The sequence below is a fragment of the Cervus canadensis genome, chromosome 10 (assembly GCF_019320065.1).
Source record: "Cervus canadensis isolate Bull #8, Minnesota chromosome 10, ASM1932006v1, whole genome shotgun sequence".
Classification (NCBI taxonomy): Eukaryota; Metazoa; Chordata; class Mammalia; order Artiodactyla; family Cervidae; genus Cervus; species Cervus canadensis.
Window position 1 is genome coordinate 49,705,665 of NC_057395.1, and position 24,640 is coordinate 49,730,304.

The 24,640-nt window shown below is 42.7% G+C and overlaps 1 protein-coding gene across 1 annotated transcript; it reads right to left on the minus strand.

Moving 5' to 3' along the window:
• Positions 1 to 8,066: 8,066 nt before the first annotated feature.
• On the minus strand, positions 8,067 to 23,276 carry CHGB (chromogranin B). The gene is made up of 5 exons (XM_043480259.1): positions 23,042 to 23,276; positions 18,080 to 18,126; positions 17,536 to 17,629; positions 9,432 to 11,098; positions 8,067 to 8,550 (listed from the first exon to the last, which is right to left on the minus strand). Exons 1-5 carry the CDS (start codon positions 23,088 to 23,090, stop codon positions 8,467 to 8,469), a joined length of 1,941 nt encoding a protein of 646 aa, XP_043336194.1. The 5' UTR covers positions 23,091 to 23,276; the 3' UTR covers positions 8,067 to 8,466.
• Positions 23,277 to 24,640: the final 1,364 nt, after the last annotated feature.

Consider the following 24,640-nt stretch of genomic DNA (forward strand, 5'->3'; position numbering starts at 1 on the left):
CATCAGTTCTTTGGTGCTCAGCCTTTTTTATTGTACAGCTCTCAAATTCGTACACAACTCCTGGAAAAAGCATAGCTTTGACTATGCAGATTTTGTAGGCAAAGTGATGTCTCTGCTTTTTAATATGCTGTCTAGTTTTGTCACTGCTTTTCTTCCAAGGAGCAGTTTCATGGCTGTAGTCATCGTCTGCAGTGATTTTGGAGCCCAAGCAAATAAAGTCTGTCACTGTTTCCATTGTTTCCCCATCGTTTGCCATGAAAAGATGGGACCAATGCCAATGATCTTTATTTTTTGAATGTTGAGTTTTAACCAAACTTTTTCACTCTTCTCTTTCATTTTCATCAAGAAACTCTAATTCCTCTTCGATTTCTGCCATAAGGGTGGTGTCATTGGCATATCTGAGGTTATTGATATTCCTCCCCTCAATTTTGATTACAGCTTGGGCTTCATCCAACCTGGCATTTCCCATGATACACTCTGCATATAAGTTAAATAAGCAGGGTGACAACATACAGCCTTGATGTACTCCTTTTCCAATTTGGAACCAGTCTGTTTTTCCATGTCTGGTTTTAACTGTTGCTTCTTGACCTACGTACAGGTTTCGCAGGAGACAGATGAAGTGGTCTGGTGTTCCCATTTCTTTAAGAATTTACAGTTTGTTGTAATCTACACGGTCAGAGACTTTAGTCAATGAAACAGAAGTACATGTTTTTCTGAAATTCTCAAGCTTTTTATATGATTCAATGGATGGAGGCAATTGATCTCTGGTTCCTCTGTCTTTTCTAAATCCAGCTTGTAAATCTGGAAGTTCTCAGTTCACATACTGTTGAAGCCTAGCTTGAAAGACTTTGAGCATTACTTTGCTAGCATGTGAAGTGAGTGCAATTGTATGGTAGTTTGAACATTCTTTGGCACTGTCTTTCTTTGGGATTGGAATGAAAACTGACCTCTTCCAGTCCTGGGGCCACTGCTGAGTTTCCCAAATTTGATGTCCTATTGAGTGCAGAACTTTAACAGTGTCATCTTTTAGGATTTGAAATAGCTCAGCTAGAATTCCATCACCTCCACTAGCTTTGTTCTTAGTGATGCTTCCTAAGGCCCGATTGGCTTCACATTCCAGGATGTCTGGCCCCAGAGTGTCTCACAGAATCATGATGATCCAAGTCATTAAGACCTTTTCTGTACAGTTCTTCTGTGTATTCTTGCTGGTTCTTCTTAATATCTTCTGCTTCTGTTAGGTCCATACGGTTTCTGTCCTTTATTGTACCTATCTTTGCATGAAATATACCCTAAGTATCTCTAGTTTTCTTTAAGAGATCTCTAGTCTTTCCCATTGTTTTCCTCTATTTCTTTGCATTGTTCACTTGGGCTTTCTTATCTCTACTTGCTATTCTTTGGAACTCTGCATTCACATGGGTATATCTTTCTTTTTCTTCTTTGCCTTTTGCATCTCTTATTTTCTCAGCTATTTGTAAGGTCTCCTCAGACAACTGTTTTGCCTTTTTGCATTTCTTCTTCTTGGGATAGTTTTGATCACTGCCTCCTATACAGTGTTACGAACCTCCATCCATAGTTCTTCAGGCAATCTGTCTATCAATTCTAATCCCTTGAATCTACTTGTCACTTCCACTGTATAATCATAAGGGATTTGATTTAGGTCATACCTAAATGGCCTGGTGATTTTCCCTCCTTTCTTCAATTTAAGTCTGAATTTTGCAATAAGGAGTTCATGATCTGAGCCACAGTCAGCTCCCATTCTTGTTTTTGCAGAGTGTATAACGTTTCCCCATCTTTGGCTACAAGGAATATAATCTATCTGATTTCTGTATTGACCATCTGGTAATGCCCACAAGTAGAGCCGTCTCTTGTGTTGTTGCAAGAGAGCATTTGCTATGACCAGTGTATTCTCTTGGCAAAACTCTGTTAACCTTTGCCTGGCTTCATTTTGTACTCCAAGACCAAACTTGCCTGTTACTCCAGGTATCTCTTGGCTTCCTACCTTTGCATTGTAGTCCCCTGTGGTTAAAAAGACTTTTTTTTTTTTTTTTTGGTGTTAGTTCTAGAAGGTCTTGTAGGTCTTCCTAGAACCATTCAAATGCAGCTTCTTCAACATTAGTGGTTGGGGCATAGACTTGGATTACTGTGATATTGAATGGTTTGTCTTGGAAACGAACAGAGGTCATACTGTCATTTTTGAGATTGCACCCAAGTATTGCATTTCAGACTCTTTTGTTGACTGTGAGGGCTACTCCATTTCTTCTAAGGGATTCTTGCCCCCAGTAGTAGATATAATGGTATCTGAACTAAATTCGCCCATTCCTGTCCATTTTAGTTCACTGATTCCTAAAATGTCAATGTTCACTCTTGCTATCTCCTGTTTGACTATGTCCAATTTACCTTGATTCATGGATGCAATATTGTTCTTTACAGCACTGGACTTTACTTTCACCACCAGACACATCCACAACTGGGTGTTGTTTCCACTTTGGCTCCCCCTCTTCATTCTATCTGGAACTGTTTCTCTGCTCTTCTCCAGTAGCATATTGGACACCTACTGACCTCGGGGTTTCATCTTTCAGCTTCATATCTTTTTGCCTTTTCATACTATTCATGGGTTTCTCAAGGCAAGAATGAAGTGATTTGCCATTCCCTTCTCTAGTGGACCATGTTTTGTCAGAACTTTCTACCATGACCTGTCTGTCTTGGGTGATACTACATGCCATGGCTCATAGTTTCATTGAGTTATACAAAGCTGTGATCCATGTGATCAGTTTGGTTAGTTTTCTGTGTTTGTGGTTTTCATTCTGTCTGCCCCCTGATGGATGGAGAAGGCAATGGCACCCCACTCCAGTATTCTTGCCTGGAAAATCCCATGGATGGAGGAGCCTGATAGGCTGCGGTCCATGGGGTCGATAAGAGTCGGACATGACTGAGCGATTTCACTTTCACTTTCACACATTGGAGAAGGAAATGGGAACCCACTCCAGTGTTCTTGCCTGGAGAATCCCAGGGACAGGGGAGCCTGGTGGGCTGCCGTCTATGGGGTCACACAGAGTCGGACACGACTGAAGTGACTTAGCAGCAGCAGCAGCCCTCTGATGGATGAGGATAAGAGGCTAGTGGAGGCTTCCTGATGGGAGGGACTGGCTGTGGGGAAAACTGGGTCTTTTTCTGGTTGGCAAGGCCATGCTCAGTAAGTCTTTCATCCAGTATTCTGCTGATGGATGGGATTATGCTCCCTCCCTGAGTTTGGCCTGAGGCAAAACTATGGTAGGGGTAATGGTAGTAATAGCGACCTCCTTCAAAAGGACTTATGCCAGCATGCTGGGCCTCCCCGCACTGTTATAGTCAGTGCCCCTGACCCTGTGGCAGGCCTCTGTTGACCGACGCCTCCACCAAGACTCTCAAGCACACACAGGCAAGTCTGGCTCAGTCTCTTGTTGGGTCACTGCTCCTTTCTCCTGGGTCCTGCCTGGTGTGCACAAGGTTTTGTTTGTGCCCTCCAAGAGTCTCTGTTTCCCCAGTCCTGTGGAAGTTCTGTAATTAAATCCTGCTGACCTTCAAAGTCAGATTCCGTGGTGATAAAATGGATGGATATGTAAAATTTGAGTCTGCCACTGACAGGTCTTTGAGCTAACAGTTATCAACCTATACTGAAGAAATAAACAACTTTGGGGATGATATACAAAGGGCATCTTTGACTCATTTTTATAACACTTGGTGATCTCACCCACTTTGGAGGCTTTATACACCATCTCTGGGAGAAGGCAATGGCACCCCACTCCAGTACCCTTTTGCCTGAAGAATCCCATGGACAGAGGGGCCTGGTAGGTTTCAGTCCCTGGGGTCGCTAAGAGTCAGACACGACTGAGCGACTTCACTTTCACTTTTCACTTTTGTGCATTGGAGAAGGAAATGGCAACCCACTCCAGTATTCTTGCCTGCAGGATCCCAGGGACGGGGGAGGCTGGTGGGCTGCCATCGATGGGGTCGCACAGAGTCAGACATGACTGATGTGACTTAGCAGCAGAAGCAGCAGCAGCAGCAGCATACCATCTCTGTGATGGTGACTCCCACACTGTGACTATAACAGACCTTTTCCTTGAGGCCCAGTCCCATAAACCCAACTCAACCCTTCCTACTTGGTGTCCCGTCCAACCTCAAACCTAACAAATCCCAACCTGAGCTCCACACACCTCCCTTCCAAACCAGTCCCTCCTGCAGCCTTCCCCACCTCCATTCTAAGCCCAGTTGCTCAAGCCTGAAACCTTGGAATCATCCTTGACTCCTCTTTTTCCATCCTGCCACACCAAAGCCATTGGCCCTCCATTATCTGCCTCCAAAATAGATCCTGAGTTAGACTACTTTTCCTCATCCCTAGTGCCACCACCCTGCTGCAAACCATCACAATGTATACCAAACCATGTCAGTCTTCTAGAGAATTCTCCAATAGCTAAAGTAAATGTCCTTACCAGGAGCATGCATGGTAAACCAAAACCCTGCATGATTTGGACCCTGCCACCTCTCTATGCTCATCCTCCATGGCTGTCCCCAAGCTGCCTCATTGTTCTCTAAGTGTTCTAACCATATTCCTGTCTCAGGGCCTTTGCACCTGCTATTCCCTCTGCCTTATATGTTTTTTCTCAGATGTCCACGTGGCTCATTCTGTTTCCTTTTGGTCTTCACTTTCTCACTGAGGCCTTTTATGTGTCCAAGTGACTAATTCCTGAGCGAAAATAGTAATTATTGTATTTAGTTAGTTATTTAGCACCTGAGATCTCCCAATTATATGTTATAATAATATACTATGTTGTGTATTTTCATTTTGTAATAAGAGGATCCTTTCTCCCCTCCTGACCCATCACTTGATAAAATATTAGAAACTGTGATAATTAGAATACTCAACTAAGAAAAAGAAAAAAAACTGTAAAGTAACTACAGGTGGCTGCATCTGCAAAAAGATTTGGGAGGAGGAGGCAAAGGCCATCTGTTTCTCATTGTATCAGGTGCCTACGGTACCCTAACAAAGTACCACACCTGGATTTCTTAAAACAGAAATGCAGTCTCTCACAATTCTAGAGGCCAGAAATCCCAAATGAAGGTGTCAGCAGGGCCACGCTCCTCCTGAGACTTCCAGGCAATAATCTTTCCTTGCCTCTTCTGGTAACCCCAGGCGTTTCTTGGCTGGTGTCAGCATAACTACAGTCTCTGCCACTGTCTTCACATGGCCATCTTCCCTCTATGTCTGTTTTCATAGGGCATTCATTCTCCTCTGTGTCTGTATTTAAATTTCCCTCTTCATATTGGATATGGGGCCCCTAATGACCCCAGTATAACTAGATTGCATCTGTAGAAACTCTTATTTCCAAATAAGGTCACATTCACAGGTGCCAGGAGTTAGGCCTTCAACATAGCATTTTGGGCTTCTCTGGTAGCTCAGATGGTAAAAAATCTGCCTGCAATGTGGGAGACATGGGTTTGATCCCTGGGTAGGGAAGATTCCCACAGAAGGGAATAGCTACCCACTCCAGTATTCTTGCCTGGAGAATTCTATGGACAGAGGAGCCTGGCAGGCTACATACATACAGCCTATGGGGTTGCAAAGAGTAAGACACAACTGAGTGATTAAACACACATAACATTTTGAGGCACATGATTCAACTCGTAACACTCACTGTAAGCCTTTTAGGACTACTTGATGATTTACCATCAACATATATTATTTTGATTAAAGGAGGTGAAAACATGACCTGGGTGGTCCTGGACTTCTTGAAGAAAGAGTGGCCCCACAGAGGTCCTAATTGCACTCTGCTGGGCACCACAGCTCAGGTGGGACTCTCTGGATGTCTCCTGCATCCTTGATAGGGCATTCATGCCTGCACATTCCCCTGCCCTGAAGTGTCTGCAAACTCAGATGAAGGGCTGTGCGCAGGACCTCACCAGGCAGTGGGCCAGAAGGAAGCTGTGTGAACCGTCTCCAAGCCTGAGGCATCATGCATTGCTGTGCTCCATTTACCAGCAGCTTCCCCTCATGAGCAGTGCCCACTGCATGTCTGTGAGAGACTTGCCAGGCTGGAATTTGATGCACTACAGTGTTTCTCTCATCCAATAAGTAAACGTCTATTCATTTTGGGCCCATGAGTTCTCTTTATTTAGGAAGTTATTTTATTTTTTATTGGACTGCACTGGAGAAAGGGAGAGACATATTGCATTTTATATATTGCAATACGTTAAGCATTTCCTAGTATCTTCTACCAAGATGCATTAAGACAGGTGGTTATAACTGCAATGTATTATAACTACGGTTACATTATTTGCCATAAAATAAGCTTGCCTTTGAATTTTCTTATGTTAGGGTTTTCCAGGAGCAATCCCTGAACTAAATAGTTGAGGACAATCAGTTTATCTAGGAGGTGATCCCAGGAAACACCAGTAGGAGAAGGACAGAGAGGTAAACACAGCCCATAATGGATGCATTAGTGAGGTCACCTGTGGCACCTGGAGCTCAATCCCCCGGGAAGTTCTGGGAGGCATAGAATATGTGGCTCAGAGTTAACCCACCTGAGGGGTGTGGGAGCTGGCCTGCTTGTTAAATTGTTTAAATGGGTTAGATTTTGCCCCAAGAAAAAGATATGTTGAAGTTCCAAGCCCTAGTTCCTCCAAGTGTGACTTTATTTGGAAATAGAATTGATGCAGATGTAATCAGTTAAGATGAGTTCATACTGGAGTAGGGTGGGCCCTTAATCCAGTATGACTCACATCCTTATAAAAAGAACATTGTGTGAACAGGAGAGACTCATAGAAAGAAGATGGTTATGTTAAGATGGGGGCAGAGACTGGAGTGATGCTGCTACATGTCACAAAATGCCTGAAACCACCAGAAGCTGGAAGAGGCAAGGAAAGATGTTCTTCTACTGACTGGGAGAAGTGTGGCCCTGCCAGCCCCTTAATTTTGAACTTCTGGCTACAAGAGAAGAAATTTCTGTTGTTTTAAACTACCCAGTTTGTCATACTTTGTTATGGCAGCCCCAGGAAACCAGTACAACATTTCTATATCAACTCCTTGCCTCATGAGGACTGCCTTCAGCAGCCACCAAGCACTCTCATTTGCCTCTGCAAGAAGCCTATCACGATCCCATGGCAAGAAAAAAGGACCCTAAAGAGATAATAAGCAGCCTTTGAAAAGTGTATGCCCAGATTTAGAACAATTTGCTGTCAGTTTCATCACACTGATTGGCTTGCTCTCTGTATGTGTAAAAGTGTTACCGAGAGTTAACCTCAGAATAATCTGGCTGAGTCACAGGCCATTCTTGACTTAGTCAAGAGGAGGATAACCAGGCTTTCCAGATGAATAAAAGTCATGGTTGATGCCCAAAAAACAACTCTTTCCCTCAACTACCAAAACAGTAGTAATAAACCAAGAAGAAGCCAACATATGTGAGGAATGAGATGACAAGTAAAAGGAAGAATAGATCTTGTCTGTCAGTCTTGCTGGGAGAAGCTGCAGCCATAGAAATGCTAGCTGCCAGTGTTTCCTACACCATTGCCTTACACCAGGCACTATGCTGAGTGTTTTGCATAAACTCAGTCGTCCTCATAACAATCCAATGAACAGATATCTTTGTTTTACTGATGTACCTGAGCTCCAGAGAGGGAAAGTAACTTGCCCAAAGTCACACAGCTACAGAGTCAGAGCCTTGTCTTCTTAAAGAGCAGAAAGCAAGCAGGCCCTGAAGTTCCAAGGATCTGTCTGGCCTAGCCCAGATATGATTCCCAGTCGGGAGTTCTTCCCACAATCCAAACTTTCTCCTCAGCCCTGAAAAATGACTCTGGGCCAGCTATTCCCTGAGCTCTCCAGGTAATATGATTTTAAAAGTAATGTCTTATAATCATTTTTGAAACAGGTTCTTTACGCCTATTTAACCTTTCTCCAGCCCAGGGGAATAGATGCCTTTTCCTGATCTCTTTCTCTTTATATCCTCCACAGGATCATTTTATTTCAGATGTTTGCTCGTTTCCTTTTTTTTTTTTTTCTTTTCTACTCTGCATCCAAAGACCAACAAACCAACAAATCTTAGTGCTTTATTTTAGAATTTACTTAAGAATGGATCTGAAAGTCAGACTCCTTCCTATTAGCCCAAGGGAAGCTGAGAACACGACGCTTTTGGCCTCAGGTGAATCTTTTATTACTTCAAACTAAGACATTTTTTCAAGGACAGTAGCACAGTCATTGTCACAAGCATGTTAATATATCTACTTTTTGATCAAGAGTATACTACAAGTCATGCTATTCATATTTTCAATAGCATTCTGGCAAAAATTAAAGACATTTCCAATTGGGTCAAACATTGGATAAGTAAATTCTACTTTCTGCCTTTAGGTAAATAAATGGGGTCTTTCAGTGAAGTGGTGGGTAACAGATCATGTGAAGGCTCTCTTAAAATCTGCCCTTTACTCTAATGACCATTAGCCCCTTCGGTTACCACTGAACTTCTCAGCTATTTTCTGTAGTTCCAAATCCATCGCAGCCAAGTTTTCAAGTTCTTTTTCCTAGAAAATACAGAAAAGTGGAGGCATGAGGTCCCAGATCAAAAAACAACCTACCTTTTTGTAGTTTGAGGGAGTATGAACAGAAAAGGGAGTTTTTGATATGTTAGAGGCTATAGAAGATAGCCTACATCAGTGGTTTTCAAAATGCAGTTCCTTGACCAGCAGCATCAGCATCACTAGGGAACTTATCAGAAATACAGGTTCTAGGGCCCTATCTGGGGCCTATGTATCAAACCAGACACTCTAAGGCTAGAAATCCCATATGATTCTGATACACATTCAACTTTGGGAAGCACCAACCTACATAATCAATACTGGGAGAAAAAAAACAAAAACACTGTTAAGGAAGGTAATGCTCCGGGAATGTTACTTCTCCCAGACGTAGACATCTGCATGTTGTAGGCTAGGAGATAATAAAGAGAGAAAAAAGCAGCTAATTTCTGTACCATCTGTTCTTTCCTACCCTGGGAAATAGTGATGAAAAGTCAAATGACCGAGGAGAATACACTAGGTCAGTGGTTTTCAACCTTGGCTGAATACTGAAACCACCTGGGAGCTTTAAAACATCCTGATGCCGAGGCAGCACCCAGTACCAGACAGAACCTCTGAAGGTGGGTCCCAGAATGTCAGTAATTTTTCAAGCTCTCCAGGTGATGACAGTGTGTGGCTGAGGTTGAGAATCACTGCAGTGGGAGGAAGTTGACAGGGATGTGGACAATGGCTAGATGCCAGGTAGAAATCAAACCTAGATTTCTACCATTCCCTCACTAGGCCTACAGTCTCATGGTAATTAATTCCCATCATTTTCCCCATAACATTAGATAATCTTGTACATAACATACTAACATTAACTATCTGAAGTTAGAAGCCCCACACTATACCTCTTCCTCCGTCAGAACTCCTTGGCCAGCCCTCTCCTCTTCATTTTCTGCTGTGTGTCGTGGGCTCATCTGCTCCTCGGAGTCATAGAAGTCTGGGAACTCTGCTGACTTCTTCCTGTAGTGAAGGAGCTGGTCCAGTTCGGCCACTCGGTCATACTGCCTTTTTAGATCCAGTTTGGGGACCGGGTTTCTCGTCTCATACCCCCAGTTTACATCCTCTTCAAAGGGCTTTTTCTCCCACCAGTCATAGTTGTATTCTGGGAAGAAATGCTTCTCATTCAAGGTCAGCCCATTTTCCTCTTCACCCTCAAGAAAACTGTCATCCATGTGGTCTTTTCTCTCAAAACGGCTGCTCTTCCACTGGGGAGGGTCGTAGGATGGATTGAGTAGCTCCCCTAATCTCTTTTCAGTGATGTGATGGGGAGCATACTGTTTGCCTCGAAGCCTAGCCTCTTCCCTGTTCTCCTCAGCGTCTCGCGGGTCTCCCTGCGGCTGCCACTTCCCTCGGGCTCCTTCCTCACCCTTTTCCTCACCATAGTCGAGGTAATTTCTCAGCTCGCCTGGTAGGCGGCGCCTCGCCTTGTCCCTCTGGCTTTCCTGAAAACGGTGGTGCGTTTCACCCAAGAACCGTTTCTGTTCTGTTTGGCCTAGCGTGGAGTAGGCCTCTGCCTCCCCTCCCCGGGCTCTGTAGCTGGGTCCCCGCGCCGGACCCCTCTCTTCCTCGCTCTCCTCGCTGTATCCCTGCGCCATGTTTAGATCCGGGCTGAAGCCGTGTCTCTTGTTTTCCTGCTCTAGGCTCTCCTCGCTGGGAAGCCTTAGAGCCTGGTGCTCTCCACGTCCTCTGGCCCCGAATCGTGCCCCCTGCAAGTCCCCGGGAGCCTGGGCAGCTGAGTGTCTCCTCACTTCCTCCCCATATTCGGCTCCCTCCTCCAAAGCCTTATAGTGGGCTGGATGGCGGGCTTTCTCTTCCCCTGAGTTGGCCGTGCCCACGTGTGACTCCTCCTCGAGGGGAGGATTCCCCTCCTGAGAGGACCTGTCGGGCCTGCTCCTCCCGTGGTGGTGTCTTGGCCTTGAGCGCCGTTTGTCCACCTCGGGGCTGGCATCCTCTTGGCTTTCTCCGGGTGCTTCCTGGTCCTCCGGGCGGCGTTGCAGCTCTTGGGGCCAGTTCTCCTGGCTCTTGGTCTCCTCTCCGCTCTCCTGGCTGCTCCTCTCCCGGCTGTGCGACTTCTCAAGGCCCCCGGCAGACTGTGTATCATATCTGGACACTAACTCCTCTTTCTTAGCCGGAGTCTGGTTTCTTTGGTTGAGAAAAGCCGTTTGTGCCTCTCCCAGCCCTTCAGACAGTCTCTCCTCACTGCCAACTTCCCCACGTTCCCTTTTCTGATATTTTACCATTTCTTCCTCCCTGTTCTGTCCCTCGCTCTTAGAATAGCGTGTCTTTGCTTCTTTGGCCACTTCACTTCCCCGGGGCTCGCCTGCCCGCTCTCGGCTATGCCCACCGCTCTCCCTGTCTGCTACTGTTGGGATTTGGGCATCCTCCTCCCCTGAGTCCTCCCTACTGGAGAGCCCCGGGGCTTCTGAGGTGTCAGCTGGGTCTCTCAACAATCTCACTTCAAACCTTGTGTTTTCATTTTCACTTTTCTCTTCATCTTTGAGCTCTTTTCCATCTATAATGAAAATAAAAAAGAGTATCACTTCAGAATTGCTTGTGGTTCAGTAAGTACCAGCCTCAGTGATCACTACAAACCCTAAAGATCCTGAAAATCCTTGGGTAATTTTTTAAGTTAATTTTTAAAGATTACTTTGGAAAGAAATGGTATGAAAACTCCTTAGCTGTATTTAAATCTGATAAATACTCTACATATTTATTTTTTCATAACACCCAATAAGCATCTTTTTTTTGGCTGCATTTTTGGGGGGGGGTCTTTGCTACCTGTAGGCTTTCTCTAGTTGCAATGAGTTGGGGGTCTATTCTTCCTTGTGGTGTGCAGGTGTTTCATTGTGGTGGCTTCTTTTGTTGCAGAGCACAAGCTCAGTAGTTGTGGTGTATTGGACTAAGTTGCTCCAAGACAGGTGAGAGCTTCCAGGACCAGGGATCAAACCTGTGTCTTCTGCGTTGTTAGGTGGATTCTTAACCACTGGATCACCTGAGCCTCTTTCAGTGACCAAATTGAAACTCAAATATAGGTTTATAAAATACTATAAAAATTCTATAAAATGTTAGAATTTAGAACCAGAAGAAACCTTAGAATTTGTGTGGTTCAACCTCCTTGTGACTACAGAGACATTGAGGCTCAGAGAGGTGTAACTAAGGACCATTCTTTCCAAATGTACTCTAAGTAAACCTTTAAAAATTAGCATTGTTTAAATATCTCCCACTAGAACCCAGCTGCTGCTGCTGCTGCTGCTGCTGCTGCTAAGTCGCTTCAGTCGTGTCCGACTCTGTGTGATCCCATAGACAGCAGCCCACCAGGTTCCACCGTCCCTGGGATTCTCCAGGCAAGAACACTGGAGTGGGTTGCCATTTCTTTCTCCAGTGCATGAAAGTGAAAAGTGAAAGTGAAAGTGAAGTCATGTCCGACTCTTCCCGACCCCATGGACTGCAGCCTACCAGGCTCCTCCGTCCATGGGATTTTCCAGGCAAGAGTACTGGAATGGGGTGCCATTGCCTCCTCCAGAACCCAGCTAAGTAAAGTTAAATAGCCAAAATGGGAAATATCAGATTCAACAGAGGATTAAATTTCTTTTATTATTAGTTTGTTGTTGTTCAGTCACTCAGACTTGTCTGACTCTTAGTTTATCAGACTTTAATTATCCAATCAACTGTATAAATGCAACTTAGCAGTAAGTGACAATATAACTTAATAATTGGTGATAAGCAGAATGTATATTTCTTCCCTGAGAAAACTGCACAGCAGTGGAAGGGACCATATCCTTCCCTCATTCAGGTCCCATCTGCCCCTCCTATTCTCAAACGTTGAGAATGAACTTCAGTAAACTGAGTTATCTTTGTATGGCACAAGTCAACAGTAACAGTAGATGGTGTAACAAATATTTCAACTGAATATGGTTTTCTCTCATCTTTTCCAAATGTTGACAGCTTCTTGTTTTAAGTTATTTAATTTTAATTGGAGGATAATTGATTTACCATGTTGTGTTGGTTTCTACCACATATCAACATGAATCAGCCACAGGTATACACATGTCCCCTCGCTCTTGAACCTCCCTTCCACCTCTTACCCCATCCCAGCCCTCTAGATTATCAGAGAACACCAGGCTGAGCTCCCTGCTGTAAATGGCAACTTCCCATTAACTATCTATTTTACACTTGGTAATGTATATCTTTCAATGCTCTTCTCTCAATTTGTCCCACCCTCTTCTTCCCCCGCTGTGTCCATAAGTGCATTCTCTATGTCTGAATCTCTATTCCTGCCCTACAAATAGATTCATCAGTACCATTTTTCTAGATTCCATATATATGTTAATATACAATATTTGTTTTTCACTTTCTGACCTACTTCATTCTATATAACATAGCCCTAGGTTCATCCACCTCACTACACTGACTCAAATTCATTATTTGTTGACAGCTTCTTTACTAAGATAAGGTCAGGTAAGGTGAAGTCGCTCAGTCGTGTCCAACTCTCTGCTACCCCACGGACTGTAGCTTACCAGGCTCCTCCGTCTATGGGATTTTCCAGGCAAGAGTACTGGAGTGGGTTGCCATTTCCTTTTCCAGAGGATGTTCTCAACCCAGGGATCAGACCCAGGTCTCCTGCATTGTAGGCAGACACTTTACCGTCTGAGCCACCAGGGAAGTCCCTTAACTCAAGGGCATCCCACGAAAGGAGATAATGCAGTTAACACTGAGTTATTAGCTTAGAGGGCTTGGATTTCAGCTGATGTCACTGAGTTCAGATAGAACAACTGAAGTCAAGGCCGCTCACGGCTCTGGGCTGACCTTTGTGCCATCCATGGTGAGAGCCACCAACCCTTTGTGGCTATTGAGGACTTGAAATGTGGCTGTGACATGCCATAAATGTAAGATGCGACAAAATGTCAGATACTTCAGATTAAAGAAAAGAATGTAAGATGTCTCAAATTTTCATATTGATTATATGTTGAAATGATCATATTTTGGATGTACAGTATAATATATTATAAATATATTGGACATATAAAAATTATATTGACAAAATAAATGGGACAAAATTAAATGTATTATTATTTACTTATTAAATTTATTATTATTTATTCTTTTTACTTTTTTAATGTGGCTACTGGAAAATTTGAAATTATATTTGTGGTTCACATGGTATTTCTACTGAACAACTCTTGATGAGTCATTTTGAATTGACATTTGCAAAACAGAAAAAATTGGTCTGTTTTGTAAAAATGTCCACAAAAGCAGTCTATTTCTCTCTGCTTAAAAGCCTAGTCTGGCATAAACATTCTCATGTTTTATGAGGCAACTGAAATGTCCCTGACCATTCACACCCAGACACCTGAGGGCTAGCTCCTCACCAATGCCTCTGCCTTTTAAGAGCCAGTGATGGTGTGTGCAACACTGAAGCAGGGTTGACCAGGTAGGCACAGATAAGCAGGGAGGATCTGAGCAGATACTGACATCATTCAAACAGGATCTCAGCTTCCCTGGGCACAGGCTGTGTGGCCCATTTCCTACTACCTGCTGGTAAGGAAGAGAATTATTTTTATTTTTTCCTGGTTAAATATATGCTGCCTATAGCAGCTTGCCTGAGACTTAGCACTTCTTCCTAAATTTAGCTTTTAGCCCCTTCAGCTGAGATATGAGGAGGACTGTGATTAGCAGCATACAGTTTTGTCAGTCTGAAAATGAAGGTGTGAAGCTCACTCTTGCCTCAAGTAAAAAGGGGAAAAATGCACTTTCCTTTCCTGACTGTCATGTGGCAAAGAGGACCAGATAAACCAGGTCAAATAGATTTTTATACCTGTTAAATTGGACCATGAATTCCCTAAGTTCTCTTCAAACCATAAAACAATGATTCTCCTCTAGTCCCCAAATGTTCATTTGCTCAGCACATCCAGAGATGTGCTGGAGAGAGTAGGAGTGGAGATGGAGATGGTCTGAGGATGGGAGGGAGGCTACATGAAGGAATTTGTCCATCTAGTTGGCAGAAAACTGCATTAGTTTTCTGATAAGCATAAGACATATCAGTGAGAGAGAAAACCAGAATAGGACAGAAGTGTGGACAAAGAATGTCACCTGCCAAGTCAGTAAACAAAGGATGTTATGGTCATCAAGTCATCAGCCACACCTAATTGTGTACCCAGAGGGGATTTAGGAAGGAAAAAATAAGATAAAAGTACATATCCAAGGGATGACTTCAATAATCCCTGACTCTTGCATCTTCCTATACGTATAAAAGTGCTAAATTCATTAACTTAAGATGTCTAGTTATCTTCAATTAACAGTAATCTTTTGAAGTTCTGATTACCGGGTTTTTGTTGCAAAAACTTCTATATATCCTGTCTCCTCCCTTACCTCTTCAAAATGGTCCCTCAGAGCTATCCCAGAGGCTGTTTCCTGGGCTTAAGTCCTCAATATGTCCATGGAATAAAACATAACTGTCAACTTTTAGGTTGTGCTTTGTTTTTTTTTTCAGTCAACAAAAGTTATGAACTGGTAGCCCAGAGGTGAGTTGTATTTGGCCCAAATAACATTTTCAGTAAATTTGAATTCAGAGGCAATACTTAAATGCCAGGAGATATTGCTCAGAAAAATCCAACTTTTAAATTATTGTGAAAAATCCCAAGATGTCTCAACAGAATCCATATTTCTCTCACAATAGTATTGAAGCTGCAAAAAAGCTACTCCCCTTTAGAAGGGGCATGTATCCTCCAGTTTGTGAGTCACTTCCTGTCCTGTTTTACTCCTTTCTGTTATCTGTCTGTCTGGCCCTGACTGGTGTTTGAGTCTCTGCCACCCTGCTGCTGCTGCTGCTGCTAAGTCGCTTCAGTCGTGTCCGACTCTGTGCGACCCCATAGATGGCAGCCCAGCAGGCACCCCCGTTGCTGGGATTCTCCAGGCAAGAACATTGGAGTGGGTTGCCATTTCCTTCTCCAGTGCATGAAAGTAAAAAGTGAAAGTGAAGTCGCTCAGTCGTATCTGACTCAGCAACCCCATGGACTGCAGACTACCAGGCTCCTCTGTCCATGGGATTTTCCAGGCGAGAGTACTGGAGTGGGGTACCATTGCCTTCTCCTCTCCGCCACCCTGGAGGAGCTCAAATTTTCCTGATCTCAGTATTGAATGGCTCTCTGGCTGTGATGTCTCTAAGGTCCTGATAGACATGGGTCATTTGATTTTTACCAGTTTTCCTGGGGATCTCTCAAGAGACCTCAAAAAAACCCAGGGCACAGTCAATGATGAGCAAAAGCTAGAATCCTACCTGAGGGTTAAGAATCTGATCTTGGCAGTTAACAGCAGTTTGCCCTACAATCAATAACTCTTCTAAGTGACTGAACAACAAAAAGCAATGATGGTTCTTTGATGACCTAGTCTGGCAGACCCAGAACTTCTACATCCATCTGGTAAACAAAGAAAGGGGAAGGGAGAGAGCAAGATGGGTTGGCCCAAAGGAGCAGATTTTAGTCCCTGCCAGGAGACCCACCCTGCTTTCACTCATTCCCTGCAATGGTTAATAAGCTCATTCAAACAAGCTCATTCCTGTAACTGCTGGAAGAGAAAGTTGGGGAGAAATCCATAAAAGTATTAGGCTGGGAGTGGTAGGGAAGCTTCCTTCCGCTGTGCATGGGGCTCCTACGGCCTCAAGCTCCCACACCTCCTATGGTTATCCTGAAGCCCCCAGTGGTGAATAGAGACCCCCAGGTTACTCTTTTGGTTAGTCACTAATATTTTTTTTAATATATTTTATACATGGGGCCTCAAGTGCAGCAATGGAAAGAGAGTATTATCTTGCAATGGGAGATTTTGAAGGTGAAAAGAAAAATAAAATCTCATGTTCATAGCCTGACTCAAAATTTAAAAGCAGAGAAAGGTGTTAAAGAGAGCAAAGCTTTTTGGATTTTTTTGAATCAGTTTGACTTTATGCATAGTTTTGTAAAATTTGTCTCTTCAAGTCAACTCCCAATGGATACTGGTTGTATCACTGTTCAAATTTTGTTTTCAGCATCAGCTGTTTTGCAGAGAAACATCCCAGTCTATACTCAGAAGGCCATCGCTCTGACTTTTTGGATGCTCTAAATCTGTCCCCACACCTTCCAATTCTCAGGCCTGAAACTCCTGACACCATTTGGTAGTACCACTCATTCTAACAATGGGCTTCCCAGGTGGTGCAGTGGTAAAGAATCCACCTGCCAATGCAGGAGACTGAGGTTCTATCCCTGGTTCAGGAATATCCCCTGAAGAAGGAAATGGCAAACCACTTCAGTATTTTTGCCTGGAAAATTCCATGGACAGAAGAGCCTGACAGGAGTTGCCAAGAGTTGCACGTGAGCACGCATGCATGCATGCACACACACGCACACACACACACAAATTCTAATAAACTATGCATTAAAATGGCTTAACCAATCTTTTACATAAACCAGCCAAAATTTTCCCAGTCACCTTTCCAAGCTTCTAACTCCTCATTGTCAGGAGAGTAGAACGCAAAGAGAAGCATAACTTTTGTTTTCTTCTATCCTTTCATCTTTCAACACTTCTCCCCTCTGTCTAATCACAAACAAGCATTCCCCATATGTCCCTCCACTAAATAAAAGCCTGTTTTAAAATTCCAAACTCTCAAAGCAAGGAATTTAAGAACTGATAAACATCTCAGAGACTATCATTGAGTTCAACTCCCTCATTTAATTTGAGGATATAGGCCCAGAGAGGAAAGGGGTCTTCCCCGTGGTAACACTAGCTATTAAGTGGCATAGTAAGGACTAAAAGCCATAGCTTACCTCCCCAGATACTGATTGAGCCTGTACCCGTCCCATTGCATCACAACCCTGGGTCATAGGGAAGTAAAGTGGAAGTTGAAATGGAGGGAGCAGGATAAAGGACAAATCTTTGTCCTTATTCAAAGGACAAAGATTTCCTGCAGTGGAGGATACTTACTCTTCTTCAGGACTTGTCGGCACTCGGGAGTGATGGGTGGAGCGCTGGACTTCAATAGGGCATTTGAGAGGACCTCGATGATGCAGTGAGTCACCTAGGGGGGAACCCAAAAGCAGGTTGGCAAAGCTGGTGTCACTGGAATGGACTACTTAACCCAGAGCTGCTGTTGAGAGAAGCTTGACTGTGTGACTTGTACTTATGCAGAATCCTTGGATCAGGAATGTACATTCACAAGGTCTGTACTGAAACCTCCCAGGCCTCTCCACAGAGCAATGCAAAAAGGCACTGGGTCAAGACTATCCAGAGAAAGAAATAAATACCCATTTCTGAACAGATTAGAAGGAAAATGGTGTGATGACAGCTATCCTCATGGGCACTAAAACATCCAGGAAGAAGGTAAAAAAACGAAGGCAAGAGAGACATCACTTACTCCCGTTTCCACATTGTTGTTTCTTTTTTGTTTTGTTTAGTTTGATGAGCTAATGAGTGGGAGAATCCAGAGTCTAGATAAAAGTCTAGATTTCAGAATTCCATTTCAACTTACCATTTCTTCATTGTGGTTCCTGATGTCCACTGGCATAGAGCTGACGGCTTTGAAGGAGAAAAGGAATGGGAAATGATGTGAGTTGATTTTTGGAAGTTGTGTGTCTGCAAGTTCACAAAATCACCCCACCTCTAGCATGTTACTTGGAAGGCGGAGCAGAGTCAGAGCTGAGCAGGGTGGAGACAGTTGGGGATGTCTGCCTCAGGGACCAGAATCATCCCAGTTGCAAGTATACACACACGCATACACAGACACAGCTGTTTTCCCTTAACATGTTGTAGACAAGATTTGGAAATAAATGCCATCTTATATCCTATATAAATCACATCCACAGAAGGAGACCTTCTGGGATGCTGACAATGTTCTATTTTCCATCTGGGTACTGATTACACAGGTGTGTTCAATGAGTGAAAAATTCAGTAAGAAGTATACTTATTTATTTTTTTGGCCATGTGGCATGTGGGATCTTTCTTTTTTAAAAAAAGTCTTTTTGAAAATAATTTTATTTATTTTTGGTTGTGCTGGGTCTTTGTTGCTGGGTAGGTTTTTCTCCAGTTGCAGTGAGCAGGGACTACTATTTGTGGTACTCAGGCTTCTCATTGTGGTGGCTTCTCTTGTGGAGCATGGGCTCTAGGATGCAAGGACACATTAGTTGTGGCGCACAGGCTTAATATAGTTGCAGAACATGGTCTTCATTGCTCTGAGACATGTGGGATCTTCCTGGATCAGGGATCAAAACCATATCTCCTGCATTAGTAGGTGGAGTCTCTAGCACAGAACCACCAGGGAAGCCCAAACTGTAAACTTATGATTCATGCAGTTTTCTATGTATATATCAATAAAAAAAAGAATTAAAAGCAAACCTAGTTTAAAGGAAACCAAGGTGCCCTCTGCAACTGTTCTGCCTACTCAAAATGGGTAAAGATATGTGATTCCTTCTGCCTCTTCAGTCCCCAAGAAAATATTTTCCCTGAAACTCACTTCCTTTACAAAAACATGGTTGTGATTATTTTATATAATTAATTACCTTGTTTTACCCCAAGTCTTTTCTTAGACAAGCATGCTTATGCGGCTGTATCGGTGTTGCTTCCCTTCCCCCATGTTGTCTGCATCCAGGTAAAGAACATGGAAAGTATCTAATTTTACCAGACAGCACCAAGTCCATGATAGCACATGCAAATAAGTGTTTAACAGAAGTCCATGAGATATTGCAAAAAGATAAATTTTCATTTGTTTAAATTAAATTTTATGAGATTCTGTTTATTTTAAACCCATGATTGAGGTGCTTTTGTCTTCTAGGAAACGCTTCAGGTGTTTTTAATTTTACAATGCCTTCTTCAGTTGCTTTGATTTTTTTATCTTTCACTTTGATTTTGTTCTGTCTAAGCCCTTTCCACTGGAGGAGTTCAAAGCATTTACATATAGGCCCACCTCCATAGTTCTCCTGACACTTCCAGTTATTATGGCTGGAGAAGCTCAGTGCAAAAGATTCTTCCAGGAATTTGAAACAAGTGAAGAGCTATTTGGAGCAAGAGCAAAACTCTCAGACATCAGAGATGTAAGCTATTCAAATGCAGCTGCTTATTACCAGCAACCTGACCTTTCCTTCCCAAATATTTGCTTTCAAAGTCTCTTTGACTGCTTCCCCCTAGTCAAACCATAGCACTCAATTTAGAAATAAAACTGCTATTTCATTACTTACCTTAGTGAATTTTCCTTATCAAAGCACAGCCTGGGATCTACTTCAGTTGTTTCAAGGGACTTAAGTAATGCAATGTGTTAATTAAAATCATGGGTAAAATATTTGAGAGGTGGCTAACAAGGTATGACCCCATGATGTTCCTGAAATGCAGTTCAGACAAGCTCTGGATGGCCACCTTTGACATTCAGAGTCCAATATGCTGGGCCATTATTTTATCCCCCAAATGACTGTTATTTGAGAACATTCCTACTTCAGCACTTACTCTTTCCACCTGATATCTGGAAAATCCCCTGAAAAGAAATAACTGAGAGAATTACTCCTGCAATAAACTAGAAGTTGCCTTTTTAAATTCTAGCTTTACTAAACTTTCTTTGGTAATTCATTTTCTTGCTAATAGCTTTTCTCTTTTTTTCCCCCTACAAATGTATAATAGTTGCTATTATTAACTATTTGGGGCAGAGTAATATTTTTCTTTAGTGACTCTAAACAATTTGTAACTTATGTTTGTTTTTATAGAACAGTCATGTTTCCCTGATTGAGGCTCTTCAGATGTGTTTTTTATGGAACTCAGATCTCCTTATGAAAACATATTATGCATCTAGTGAGATATCTAAGTTCCATTGTATTTCTTTCAGTAGAATCTGTGACAACAAATAACCAAAGATATGTTGATACCCCTGACATAGCTTATTTTATTTCTGTATAAGTTAAGATTTAGGGGGCACAAAAGAAAACCCAATGATTATGATAAAAGTGAAGTAATCAAATAGCAGAAAAACTTTCAAATAATATCACATGGTAAATCTGAGAATAACTCCCAAAATATTAGTATTCCATAAGACTAACTGCTGCATTTTCCACGTTTGCTGGCATATTGAGTGCAGCACTTTCACAACATCATCTTTCAGGATTTGAAATAGCTCAGCTGGAATTCCATCACCTCCACTAGCTTTGGTCATAGTGATGCTTCCTAAAGCCCCCTTGACTTTGCATTCCAGTATGTCTGGCTCTAAGTGAGTGATCACACCATTGTGGTTATCAGGGTCATTAAGATCTTTTTGGTAGGAGAAGGGGATGACAGAAGACAAAATGGTTGGATAGCATCACTGACTCAATGGACATGAGTTTGAGTTAGCTCCGGGAGATGATGAAGGACAGGGAAGCCTGGGGTGCTGCAGTCCATGGGGTTGCAAAAAGTTGGATATGACTGAGTGACTGAACAAGAACAACAAATAAGACTAACAAACTAAGGTTTGATCCCAGAGTGAAAATAAAACAGCTATAAAATAATACAGTAAGCAAGCTCTTTTGAATGCAGAAAACATCTTACCTAGTGTAATATGAATAGCATGTATTCATATTAATGCATATTAATTTTTAGGATGCATAGTAACTACTGTAGAAAGGTATAGATCTCCTTCCAGAAGCTCATAATGGTAGGAAATAAACCAGATGGTTTCTGCAGGATTCCTGTGATTTTGGTAAATAACAAACTCTGCTTGAAGGCTACCATGTCTCATTTCCAAGCATTTGAAGGAGGAAGGAATGGGGAATAGAGTTTTTTTCCCTGGGGTGAGAGAAAATGTTCTGAAATGTTATAATGGTTACACAATCTGTGAGTGTTCTAAAAATCACTGATTTATGCACTTTAAAAAGTATAGATTTTATGGTGTGTGAATTATAGCTCAGCAAAAAACTTTTTCAAAGAATATCTTGATTTTAGTTGATATTAAAATATAAACCCTTCTTAAAATATTATCTTGAAAAAGAGCCATAAATATTTTACCACTATAGGGGCTTCCCTGGTAGCTCAGTGGTAAAGAAACTGCCTACAATGCAAGAGACTGGGTTTGATCCCTGGGTTGGGAAGATCCTCTGGAATAGGGAATGGCAACCCACTCCAGTATTCCTGCCTGGAGAATTCCATGGACAGAGGAACCTGGTGGGCTACAGTCCATGGGGTCACAAAGAGTCAGACACGACTGAGTGACTAATACACACGAAGGTAAATAAGTCTCAGAAATGACATTGTTTTTGTGGTCTATAGCACAGATTTAGCCTATTAAGCAATTCCTTTCTGCAAATATTTTTCACCAGGAAGGACTCTAAATATTTATTTGGCTTTCTTCAATTAAATCATGAACATTTGTAGGCAATTTGTAAGAGTGACAAGAATTTTTTGAAAATTCTGAATTTGCAATAAAAAAATTACCACTGGCTTTTGTCTTCTCTTTACATCTGGGATCCAGTAATTACTGTCAATGAAACCCTCATATTCATGGATGGCAATGCTTCAATTCTAGTTAGAAATCTCAATCTTAGATAAGAACAATATTCTATGAGGTCATTAAGACAGTTTAAAAAAAAAACCCTCCAGTTTAATCTGGTGGCAGCATATTGACTTTTCAGTGGAACTCATAGTGACTTCAGCACACAAATACACACACACACACTTCCCCCTGCCCAAATCTCCAAAGATCATTGAGATTCAGAGCAGTTTGAAAGATTAATCCCACAATTTTCAACACATAAAGAAACTGTCAAATATCTACTGCTTAAAATTGCATCCTCCCAAATTGAATAAAGCAATTTATTTTCACTACTCTAAGAATATTTTTGTGGTTATTTCACACACACTATTTTTCTGGAGCACAAAAGTAAAAATATCTATTGCACTTTTCATTTATAACTTAAAGATATATTGAGTGTGAAATTACCTCTGCCTAGAGACAGAAATATAAAATACAGAAAAATATTACATTAAGCCTGTGGATAAATGAACATATGTATGTGTCATTTCTTAACATATATGTTAAGAAAAAAGATATATACATATATACATAAGAGACTTACCTTTATCTCATTATGTTTAAATAATAACAGTCATAGAAATTATACAGTTGCCAACTAATATAATAGGTGTACTCCTGTCTCTCCGTGGTCATCTGGCTTTAAAAAGCCAAACACTTAATTGCAGATACAGAAAAAGACTATAACAGCATTTCTCTAAATAGATGGAGAGGATGTGACATTTTAGACATGAGCTAGGAAGTCCTCTGGCTTTTTCCAAGTCAGATGTTGGGGCGGGCAGTTGAAGGGAAATACTCAGGGAAGAAATTAAGACCCTCAATCAAGAGGGAGAGACCTTCCACTCAACCCTCCCTCTCTCCCAGTATCCACCAGCCAAGATGCCCAGAACTGCCAAGGAGACAGAGGCTGGCGCTGTCCGCGGTGCTGAACGGCCAGCCGCGCCCACTCACCTGCAACCACCGTGGCTCCCAGAAGGCCGAGAAGGGCGGCCGGCTGCATGGCCTGTCTTGTCCAAATCTGCGGGGAAAAGAGGATAGCAGTTGAAGCGGTGAATGAGAAGGGGACGGAAGCGAGATGAAGATGCTCCGGGCAAACAACCGTGTATCCTGGTTCCCGCGGTGTGGGGCGGTTGGCGCAGGCCCTGCTCTTTTAAAGGGCAAGCCAGGGCCGCAGGGCTGGGAGGGGCTGGCACCCAGGAGGCGGCGCCCCCTCGCTCAGCTCTGACGTCATGAAACGGCCTTCAGGGGCGGTGGCGCAAGTAGGAAGAAATTTACGCCAGTGCAGTCGCCTCGGTGCTCTGAGTCTTCAGGCGGGTGGGGAGTTAGGTAGAAAGGGTGGAAGGGTGAGGGGAGGTAGCTCAAATAGGAGTCCAGAGGGGAGAGGAGCGAGTGCTGCTTAGATTGTCAAAATATATTTCTCATCTTCCCCGCATCCCGCCTTCCCCAAACCCCTCCAAACCCCCCAACGTCCCCCCACCCCAGCCGCCAACCTCCGTATCTAGAAACGTGTTTGAGGCTGTGTATGAAAGTGTTAGTCGCTTCAGTCGTGGCCGACTCTTTGCGACCCCATGGACTGTAGCCCCGCCAGGCTCCTCTGTCCATGGAATTCACCAGGCAAGAATACTGAAGTGGGTTGCCGTTTCCTTCTCCAGGGGATCTTCCCGAGCCAGGGATTGAACCCAGGTCTCCTGCATTGCAGGCAGATTCTTTACCATCTGAGCCACCAGGGAAGCTATGTATCTCTTCATTATTGTAGCTGGCCGATAGCCAGTTCCTATATTCAGACTGAGTTTTCTTTTTTTCTCACTATTTTATAACCTATTAAAATTTTTTATATTTTTATTATTTTTGCTTTTGACATTTAGATTAACATGCACAGGGCAGAGGTGGGGGGCGCGGAAGATTTCTCATGAATTCTCTCAAAGCAGGATGACGGAGGAAATCAGTATTTTCTTCATGAACAAGGGCTTTAGAAACATCCTATGAAATAGGGGAATGGTCACTTTTGGGGCGGGAGGCTGAGCAGGAAGCGCAGAGTCTTAACCTCTAGACCTCCAGGAATTTCCACTTTAAAAAAAAAAAGCATAAGTCTATTTTCTATGTCTGTTTCTCCATTGTTGCCCTGTAAGTAAATTCTTCAGTACCATTTTTCTAGATTCTGTATATATGTGTTAGAATGTGGTATTTATCTTTCTCTTTCTGACTCACTTCACTCTGTATAATAGGTTCTAGGTAGGAGTGGGTGAGATGTATGGAAAGAGTAACACAGAAACTTACATTACCATATGTAAAATAGATAGCCAACGGGAATTTGCTGTATGTCTCAGGAAACTCAAACAGGGGTTTCGTATCAACCTAGAGGAGTGGGATGGGGAAGGAGATGGGAGGGGGTTTCAAAAGGGAAGGGATATATGTATACCTATGGCTGATTCATGTTGAGGTTTGACAGAAAACAGCAAAATTCTGTAAAGCAATTATTCTTCAATAAAAAACAAATTAATTAAAAAAATATCCACACCAAATTTTTCTGGGAATTTGTTTTTTTCTTTT